An 11,388-nucleotide genomic window follows, 5' to 3' on the forward strand; every position below is an offset into this window, starting at 1 on the left:
ATCAATTCATGTGAATATGACTGAAAATTTTCATTTTTTTCTGAAAAGTTGGAGTCTATTTACTTGTGACCACACTGTGTTCACTATATTCAAATTACAAAGAGCTTTAAAAGACTAAAATATATTTTGAAGATTATACTTATTTTGTTTTTACTTTTTGATAGTATATTCAATTGAGTAAAATGAAAGTTTAACTACTTAGAAAAATCATATTTACATACAATTATTGTTTCATTTACTAACATTTTAACCCTTTTTAATTATAAAACAAAATTTAAAACCAAAAAAGGCATACCTGCAATGCTGCTCGTGTAGCTGTTTCAAACACTTCCCTAACTCCATCCTTAGTTTTAGCAGAGCATTCTAAATATCCATAAGCATTGATTTTCTCTGCCATTCCTCGACCCTCCTCAGATGCAACTGGTTTCTGTTTCATCTTGGCTAATTCTTTTATTGTGTGAGGATCATTCCTGAGGTCCTGCAATAAAATTGTGAAAGGTTAATTTTAAAATCTGGAAACTGAATAATACAGTATTTTCCAATATTTTTTAAAATTCTGCATTATTCAGTCTAAGCAATACTATAAACTGATTTCTATAAACTAAAGTGTTGTCAAAGCTCATAAAAACCTATAATGTTGATTTGTGTATTCTAAACCTTAAAAGAAAGAAATGTATACATCACATTTAGTACACATTGTTTCCATTTTTGATACATTTGAGTCTCTACTACTTCAAGGTTTTCAATGGGCTATGAGAAAACTGAATTCCAGCTTGTTTAGCATTTCTTGATCCCCCTGGCTCATAGGATGCATGTTACACTTCAATAACCTTTTTCATTAGTTTGGATGAAACCTTTATTCATTGAAATACCAAAAGAAAGAAAATAGCTTTTAAAACTACTGAGAAGAGGGTTTAATGCACAACATCTTTACAGAGAATGTATTTGTTGATTAGATGGAATAAACTGAAGAATAATATAGAACAATACATAAGATTTCACTTTACATAAACATTTGAAAGTTTCAGTATTCAGAACATTTTGAATTTTTCATTGAAAACAAAAACTACATATTTAATACACAGGTATGACTTAACTAGCTATACTAAAATTGTAGATTTCATGTAAGTAAGAATGGAAGAAATTCATTACCTTGCATTATTGAACAAAAGAAACTATTTGCTTGTACTGGCAACTTGGGGAGACTATACTTACTAAAATTTGCATGTTTTGCATTAGAAGTGTTAAGTCAGAGTTCTCCATTTCTCCTTCAACACAAATTTCCAGTTTAAATACATAAAAACATTGGAAAAACAGCTGTAGTATGTCAGAGAATAAAATTCCACACTAACTATAATGAACTGTAAAATTTCTGTGGATTTTTAAGGACAACAAGCTATGTTAACAAAATTCAATGATTTGTGTGTTTGAACCCTGATTTAGACTTGTATGTGATACATATATAAAAATACAAATGAAAACAAAGAAAACTTATAATATTAAAATCACATCATAAAAACAAATGCTAATATTATGCATTTTATGTCTAGCTCATAAGCTACATTAAAGTTATGGTGTTTTAATATTACACTAATAACATGTGAATTGTCTTTTTAACAAACAAATCAGCCACACAAAATAAGACTTTACACAGGTTTGCAGAGAAATGATTAAAAAATCAGAACTAACTTTTTACACATAGATACATAAAAATTGTGATTTTGAAAAAGATTTCGAACCAATGGATTTGCTATAAACCTTGCTCTCTTAAAAAAGGATAAATGAATAAAGTAACATTCTAAAGGTGCTTATAGTTTTATATATATATTCTGTACGTAGATCAAATTATTTAAAAATGTTATAAGAAAAAGACAATGCTAATATATTTGTAAAAAATTAGGGAACCATATTTAGAAGGTTCAAATGATAATTCTTCACATATATCAAAAAGCTCTATACTAAAAATGCAAAAACTTATATCTGTTCTTTTTTTTTAAATTCTATTTGAATATTTTATTTCAAATTCATTGACAGTCACTAATATTTAAAAACTGCTTTGAAAAATTTACTATTAGAAATGAGCAATCATTTAGTACTGGTTTATTTATTTCTGTTCTTTACTATTATTACACAAAACTTATCATTTAACTTCAAAGATGATCGTGTGTCTGCTAAGTTTACACAGGTTACAGTTCTTAAGTAGTGCTTTGCTTTCCTCTTATAGGCAAATATTTGACTAATGCAACTTCTTAACTCTCACTACAGGCTCGGACAAAACAGTCAAGCTTGTGATCCCATATTGTCCTTTATAGTTTCCATACTATAACTTATAATTAGTTTTGTGTATATTCACAAAATTTTGCAAGCTTTCAATAATCATTAATACAAAATTACCATTATTATCTAATCATAAACCAGCAATAAATTGAAAAGGAATATTCAATTACAACAATACCAAATAAGTTACAATATATGTAGAGTTATCACTAAGATAATTAGTCCCATTGCAAATCAGGAATATTTGACTAAAATATGTGGTTACACTATACATAAGTCAACAAGCAGTCCAAAGTATTTAATGACCTTTATAGTTTCCATACTATAACTTCTGATTTGTTTTATGTATCTCCAAATAAATTCACAAGCTTTCTATAGTCATTAAGTCATTTGTAAACAAAAAATCAGAATTTTTAATGAGGTATTTTCACTACAAATTTCTCCATGAATATATGGAGTGAAAGTGTTGAATGCTCCCAGTGCAAAGGGATTTTCATGTTAAGATTAATAATACTTTTCTTCATCTGAAAAAGCTCAAGTTTCATTTGTGTAATCTCTAAAACCTCCTAAATAATTATAATTATTTTTCATTAAAACTTTATATATTATCTGTTATTTTCTCTACCCAAACTCTATAAAAGGTTGGTCAATTTAACTGACCTAGTAACCACCAAAAGAAAGAAAAAGAAAATACATCTAAACTACCCTTTTTTCTTTTTTTAGAATGACTTCAAATTGTAACAGTATACATCTATTTAATTTCAATTTTATTGTTCTATTGCCCTTTGAACTGTATCTAACTAATATTCACATTATCAAATTTGCAAATTACTTGGGGAATGAGTAACTTCCATTACATTATCAAATTACATAACACACGAGATACTCACGAGTGTATTCCCAGAACATTTATCATTATTATCTGTATTTTATCAATATAACCTTACCTAACCTAAAAGATTTCAAATTTTTATATTTTAGTTTCTTTTATAATAATAAGTAAAGAATATACATGAAAAACAAGAAATAAAGTACTTACCAGGGTCTTCTTTCTTTTTTTGCTGTTGACATGTAACCCTACTTTTTTTTTATACCTATGACACTACTGAATTAAATAATTTTCCAATTAAATCAATAATGCACCAAAGAACATAGAATAATAACAACCAAAAAGTAGACAAAGTCCTATAACTATCACAATTTTTCTGGCTTTCTAACTATGCAACAAGAGCTGTCAGAAATTCAGCTAAACTCATCTATGTGTTTCCTCTGGGAATAAAGTTTGAACTGGAAGTGAAATAGACAATTCTCTGAACAGGAAACAACATAATATAATACGTCATTTGAAATATTAAAACACTGGCTTTCTATTGGTTATAAATAATGTAGTATTGAAAATCAGAGATAACTATTGGGAATTTCTGAAAGAAGGGGATTGGACAGATGGGCATGGCAAGGTGGGTCTGATTTTCTATTTTATGGCTCTGTAACAAAATAAAATTGACAGCTATAAAAGTTATGCTTTGCTGGAGCAACAACAAAATTATATTGAGTAATTTACTTTCAGTTTTGTACTTCTCAGAAGGATGGTAAATAAATTAGATAAGAGAGAAGATCTAGAGAGCAAATGTCAATTCTCATACTAGGGAAACTGAGGATTTTTAAAAATATTTCCTTATAAAATGAAGAACATAAAACTTATATAATATTAAAATTTGAATTATTAGCTATGATTGTATGCCAAATCTATTCAAGTATGATAAGAAAGTAGTTTAATTACATTTAGAATGTAACTCACTAATGCACAGAAAAAATATCCATAACAAAAGTGTTAATGAATAATGTAATAGAATCAACTCACAAACACTACTGTGAATATTCTTCTTTATGAGATACCTACATACTTTCTAGTCACAAAAAAAAACTTTTTCATTGATAATTTTATGGTTATTTAAATGAAAATTTGTTTTAACAAAGATGATTGGCACTTTTAACAGAGAAACGTATGTTTTGAAATAAAGTGCTTTAAAGTTTAAGTAGTAAACAAGATCAGTAAAATATGCTTACTGCTCCAAGAACATAAATCTTCCTTGCCTGTTAAGAGCAAACTACTTTTCATTTGTCTAGAGAAGTAGAAGCTGATGACAATGTCTTAACCTTACATATGGTAGTTTTTCTGAATTTATTATATCAAAAAATATCAACCTTACTTAAATGATTTCTTACATCCACAAAACCACCAGTCATTTACATCAGGTCAATAATAAACATCATCATCATTAAATGACTGTAGATATTGCTATCATGTTTATCCTATACATGTTGCAATCCCACGCATACATCAGTTACAAATCAAAGCACAAATAATAACTTTAAAATTTGAATAAAAAGTTTGGGATGGGACAAAACATTTATTTTACCTACCTTTTTGTTCCCTACTAAAATGATAGGCACATTAGGACAAAAATGTCTAACTTCTGGTGTCCATTTCTCAGGAATATTCTCCAAGCTGTCTGGACTGTCAATGCTAAAGCACATGAGAATGACATCAGTGTCGGGATATGACAGAGGTCGAAGACGGTCATAATCTTCCTGTCCTGCTGTATCCCAGAGTGCTAATTCAACCTAACAAAAAACAATAACAACAAGTGCTAAAACGGCAGTAAATCTGTGAAAATAACAGTAGCCCCAAATGCTTACTACTCTCTAATATCATATGACAGTCCTGAAGAAAATACTATCACAAGACTAAAAAACACAATTTTGTCCTTCTTCCATATTTTGGGATAAAAAAAAAAAGTCTTCATATGTGAACATTCTTTATGTATGTTTAAGATACAGCTAAGGTATGTTTCCATAGTTATATCTTATAATTTTCTTATGTCCCTTAGTTGATATGATACTCATAAAAAGGTCTTTGTTTGACTTGCATGGGATTAAGACTACCACTAACAAATTGGATTGGTGACTAAGACAGTTCAATATAATGCTGACTTTTGTGGTTTTACTAATATCATAATACTACCTATCATAAGCTATGGCATTTTGCAAGCATCACATTATCTTATAAATTAAAAGGTCATATACACTACTGTAAAATATTTGATCCAACACTGTAGAGCAACAACCACAAGCTGAGAAGTGAAAATGTTCTGCTTAAACAATAACTTGCAACTTCTAATTAATAACATATCAAACTAAGAAGGGTTTATAGAAAAGCACAGTCACTGTTACAAACAGTAACAAGCAAGAAAGTAAGTTAATTAAAAGTACTGTAAGATACAAAAAATATTAATGTTAAAATTTCCAACCTTTAAAGGGAAGGTATGAAACATTGATATAACCATTTCTTTATCTTACATTTTTCTGCCCATTTCTTAACATTTTAGCAAGCTATAACAGCATTTATTATTTATGCAACTCAGTTTATTATTGATTACAATAATAAGTTCTAAGGATTACTATTCATGTCTTGACACGTTTAAATCAAACTTGGCAATTTTAAAGTGCCTTATATTTCATTTTTATTGAAAGTACTTTTACTTTTTGATATAAAGTGGTGTGTTAATATAATACAGAATGTTTTACAGTTGGAATTACACAAAAGTAAGGCTCAATCTCAAATTGGGCCAATGTGGGTCATAAAGTGTGATGCAATAATGAACAAATTATGGTTTGATCCATTAGTGATAGGTTCCCAAATGCCTGACTATTTTCTCAACTGTCACCCATAAGATTCTAGTGCCAAAGATTTGGCCTCGGCTATTCTGCCATCATAAGACATAGCTTTTTCAAAGATTGCTAGACCTCAGAGGGAAAATTTCATTTGGATGCAACTTTTAAGGAAAAACAAAATGAAGCCTCAACATATTGTTGATAACATTCTTCTGAATTTCACTGACCAGTGCACTTGGTTATACTTTACTGTATCTTTTCATTGCATCTTGATTATGAAACATATTTTCAACTTCATGACAGTCACCTATAAGAAGGTTTCACATATAAGCAACACATTACAGTCAACCAACAGACTCAGTAAAAAAGCACAGCGAAAATAGAGCTATATTTTTTTTAAATATAGGAAGTCATGTAAAAAATTATCAAACACGGCAATTTGTAATTAGTGTCAATGCTTGTCAATATTCAATCAATGAATGTGACCCTAACTTTAAGCTGTATATTTACAATGCACACAAAACTTACATTTTTCATCAAATCAGATTCAAGATATTTATTTCCAACAAGTATTGATTAATCCAAGATTTAGAAAATTTGGTCTATCCATGTGGCATTGCAATTCATTCACTAAAAAAAAAATATGTTAAGATACATTTTGATTAAATACTCCTTACTGCTTATTTTTTGTAGGAAAGTAAGTAATGTAAGGAAGTACAAGTATCAACATTCACATAACTGTATTTAAATGTTAATGATATACAAGAAGTAAAATGTTACACTACCAGATGATATATAAAATAAATTAATAAAACATTTCAAATACTATTGTCATAAAAAAAACTAAATTTCATCAGAGGCACAAAGAGAATCATAAATTTTATTCAGGAGAATGTGGACATGTTGCAGGGTATTACCAAAACAGGTATTCAATATGTTCTCCATCATTCTATCAAATCCATCCCTCAATGAAACTACTGCAAGTACCATCTGTCCTTAACAGTTTTAACTAATCTTTGCAAGATTCTGGACACTAAAACGTTTATTTAACTCACCAAGTTCACATTATTGAAAGAAAATTAATAAAAGTATTGTTAGTTTGCAAAGTTTTTACTACATAACTGTCTTAAATATGATGTTTTCTTCATAACCACCCTGTATACTTTAGCTCAAGGACCACAAGAATGGTAAAAATCGCTCAGAGAACTTCATTCAAATGATACATACTAAATAATACTTTCAATCTAGAATTCTCTGATCACAACCTACAGTTCTGATCAAACACCACCAACAGAACACTATTACTTTGAAATTCCATTATTATTATAATCTGAAATAAATATATTTAAACAACTTTATTTCAGGACATAAAAGGACTAATTTTAAAATAGAGGATTTCTGTAAAAAAGGTAGAAAATGTATGGAAGTGAAAAAACTTGGAAAAAGTAGAACTGATGAAGACCTGATACAGTTGCAAAATGCTATAGGGTTGTTAAAATATTTCTTTTAAAATGACAAACATGCTATGCCCTATTCATGTTAATACAAATACAAAACAGTTTTACCAAGGGAAGTAAGGGACAACTTAAAAACCATATGTATAATATAATGTGGACTTATTTCGGCATAAATCTATAAAGGCTATCTATGCCAAACAGTTATTCTTTTAAAACAACAATGAAACCAAATTACTAGAAAGTAAAAATAAGCCTTTAAAATAAAAAGAGGTCAACAGGTAAGATTTTTTAAGGTTAGTTTGTTCGAAGTTAAGCACAAAGCTAAATAATGGGCTTTCTGTGCTCTGCCCACCACGGGTATCGAAACCCGGTTTCTAGCGTTGTAAGTCCGCAGACATACCGCTGTGCCACTGGGGGACTTTTAAGGTTAGAAAATAAAATAGAAACATCATAGCAATAACAGGAGAGTAAAATGTAGGCAATACTACCTTGCATATCACACTGTTCACACACTGGCTGGTCAGATCCTTGCAAGAGAAAACAACTGGTAAAAATGTTATGGCAGATGCAAGGTCTTGCTTAAAAAACGTTTTTCTACAATCCACATACAAAATAGGTGGTCAATTATCTATGGTGGAATTATTTCTTGAAAAAAACTTGTTACTATTCTGTCACTCATAACAAATCACCTGGCAAGAAGGCTCACACTGATGGAAGACTTCATATAAACACTGAAACGAATAGTATTAATAGCAGAAGATTTGACTATGATGGTGTCAGCTTGCTCATTCTCCCAGTCCAGTGTAGCCAGGAATCCAGTAAAACTGAGAAGATGGAGATGATAAAGCTAAAGTGGCCAGATGTTTATGTACTTCTGAGAGAAGAGGATGAAAGCTAATGTTAAGAGGTTATATGGCTTTCAAGAAGCTGAGTCTGCATAGATAATACAATGATGGTATTGCTAAACTTAGATGTGACTCAGAACAGGTGAGATTGCATATAATCCTGCAACAAACAGAGAAACCTAAAAAGAGATTCTGTGAGCAACAACAGTCACACCAAACCATAACAAAACCCACAGAGTGACCCATCAGAAAATATTGGTATGCAAGATTGGTTCGACAGCAGTTCAGCAAAAATAAGTCAGTATCTCCAGTTACAGGTGTATGTTTTTTTTCTCCTGACTATTCATTTTGAAGACTTCACCACCCTAGATACAGTTTGCCACTGAAAGAAAACACAATAACAGAAGTCCTATGAGCAAGAACAAATATAAAAAAAGAAGCTGAAGAACAAAAAATGACTAGACTAAGCTCTATGTCAAAGGCACACTGCAATGCTTGTCAGTCTTCCATACTTTGCAACAACATATAGTTAAATTACACAAGAGAAAAGTTATACCACAAAGTTCAAAATGATGTCAGAAACAAAATCTCCCCAAAAGTAACAACCCTGTAGCAATTTCCATGCCCTAAACATTTAATGGTAAAATGGGCAGCAAATGCCTAGTTTAGTGTGACACTTGTAGAGAAAGTCTTTCAGGACTAATCTACAAAAGTAGCACAGGTGGAAAGGATTGTGTTTTAAAAGACTTCTGTCTTTCATCTTCAGGTCAGCTTGTACTCATTTTTGCAGGGTCTGATATTCATCTAGGAGGATTGAGGTGGACATGACCTATTTGAGTGGTGGTTCTTGAAATGTGGTTGGGGAAGAAATAATGACTTAACCAATAATAACCATAAACTGCTGACTACTAGGCCTCCTACATGAGAGAAACTGGAGCATGAAGACTGTATGAGACTGATGAAAACATGGAATCCTGCCCTGGCAGAGCAAGTCATATTAACTGGACATAAAACAAACTGGAACAATTAGATACATCAACTCAAATAATTCTGGAAGATAGGAAAAATCAGAGAATCTTCCTATATCAACACAATGAAACCATCATTTAACAAAAACTCAGGGCCTGGATATCAGTAATTTGTGGTTACCCTTGGTCAAATCATCACTTGTTTCACCATCAACCATGTTACAAGAACCACCAACTAATCACATCATGTACACCTCAATCCTCCTAGATAGCATACAAGTCCCTGCAAAAAATTGATGCAAAGTGACCTGATGATGAAAGATGGAAGTTTCTTGAAACATAATCCTTTCCACCTGTGCTACTTTTGTAAATTAATCTTCAAACACTTTCTCCACAAGTGTGCTAAACTAGTCAGTTGCAGCTCATCAAAAACAATTATAATTAATAAAGTTTATAATACCATAGATTATACTAGCTTATGCAAAAGTCATTTTTCTCTAAAAAAAACAACAACCAATTTTTAATAAAAGTACATCTCTTAGTAACAAATTTGAATGGCAGAGCTAATCAAGAGAGAAAAAATAATCAACTCAAAAATGTCAAGTAGCTTTTGCTTAATTCTGTATCATACTCATCGTACATACTTGTTTTCCATCAACTTCAATATCTGCTACATAGTTTTCAAATACTGTAGGCACATAGACCTCTGGAAACTGGTCTTTACTGAACACAATCAAAAGGCAGGTTTTACCACACGCTCCATCTCCAACAATAACTAATTTTTTTCGGATGGTTGCCATTGTCTGGGTGCAGTCTAAAACCAATGAAATAAATCAAGAAAATTAGTGTTCAATAGATTTGTTATAAAATCAGCCTATGTCCAAAAAAAGAAAAAAAAGAATTATAAATGTATAGTTTTCTTTTCTAGGATTACCATGCAAAGCACTACACACATACCTTAAAACTTAGTTCTCATTACATAACATGTTGGAACTATTTTCTAATGTAGTGAGGTTTCAGAGTACAATAAATAACATTAAGCAATGTACTTGCATGATAAATCTGATATTAGCTATATAACTTATAAAAAAACATATCTTAAACTGAATATCAGTTTATATTATTATTTTTAAAATATATGTAAATTTATATATCCATATATATAAAAGAGGAAGTTTGTTTATTTGTTTATTTTGTTCGCTGTAGGAAACGAAATGGTTGAACTTACAAATTTTAAAATAACTTGGTGCTATTTTTTTTTTGTTTGGTGTAGTATTTAATGATGCAATTGACAATTAATGATTATTGCGCCATTTTTTGTAATAAACATACAAACCTAAGCACGTTTTGCACATAGAAAGCATTATGGTGGGAGACACTCAGATAGGAAACCAAACGGTTGAACTTACAAATTTTAAAATAACTTCATAATAACCAGTTTTTACAAGAAATTTAATGGTGCTATTTTTTTATTTGGTGTAGTATTTAATGATGCAATTGACAATTAATGATTATTGCGCCATTTTTTGTAATAAACATACAAACCTAAGCAGGTTTTGCACATAGAAAGCATTATGGTGGGAGACACTCAGATCATCTTGCTGTCAATTCAGTATTTCCAGAAACAGTTTTCTTTAGATAGTGCTAAGTAGTTTCATAAGTGATTTAGTAATTTTGTGAATTGCAAATTATTGTTTAGTGATACAGGTGATTATGCCAAACAAGAAACGCCCTTTCTATGGAAAGTCTTTTGCCGCTAGAAGAATACAAGCACAAAGAGCAGCTGAAACAGAAGAAGAATGCAATCAAAGACTTCAAGCACAAGCTGCAAGATAGGCTAGGCTTATCAAATACAGGAAGAGACTTCAGAACAACGTAAAGTTAGCTGAAACAGAAGAAGAATGCAATCAAAGACTTCAAGCACAAGCTGCAAGATAGGCTAGGCTTATCAAATACAGGAAGAGACTTCAGAACAACGTAAAGTTAGACTTCGAGCTTAAGCTGAAAGGCAGGCTACTCAAAGACAGCAAGAAACTGTTGAACAGCACAAAGCCAGAGTTAAGTCAGAATCATCAAGGCAAGCTGGATATAGACAACAAGAAACTTCTGAACAACGTCAAACCAGACTTCAAGCACAAAAATTTAGGACAAATAACTTACAGAGAG

The 11,388-nt window shown here is 30.7% G+C and overlaps 1 protein-coding gene across 3 annotated transcripts in view; it reads right to left on the reverse strand.

The window, feature by feature from the left end:
- The window catches only part of LOC106473036 (ras-like GTP-binding protein Rho1), a 41,485-nt gene that overhangs the window by 5,027 nt on the left and 25,070 nt on the right, over positions 1 to 11,388 (reverse strand). For 2 of the 3 annotated variants that reach the window (XM_013933713.2, XM_022401546.1), the window contains exons 3-5: positions 9,867 to 10,036; positions 4,702 to 4,902; positions 296 to 478 (exon numbers count right to left, since the gene is read on the reverse strand). In XM_013933713.2, coding sequence (XP_013789167.1) covers positions 296 to 478; positions 4,702 to 4,902; positions 9,867 to 10,022 — 540 coding nt within the window. In that variant the 5' untranslated portion in view covers positions 10,023 to 10,036. Of the gene's footprint in view, positions 1 to 295; positions 479 to 4,701; positions 4,903 to 9,866; positions 10,044 to 11,388 lie in introns of all 3 variants that reach the window. The other variant, XM_013933714.2, reaches the window with a different exon arrangement.

Source organism: Limulus polyphemus, unplaced genomic scaffold (genome assembly GCF_000517525.1).
Source record: "Limulus polyphemus unplaced genomic scaffold, Limulus_polyphemus-2.1.2 Scaffold5833, whole genome shotgun sequence".
NCBI classification, from domain to species: domain Eukaryota; kingdom Metazoa; phylum Arthropoda; class Merostomata; order Xiphosura; family Limulidae; genus Limulus; species Limulus polyphemus.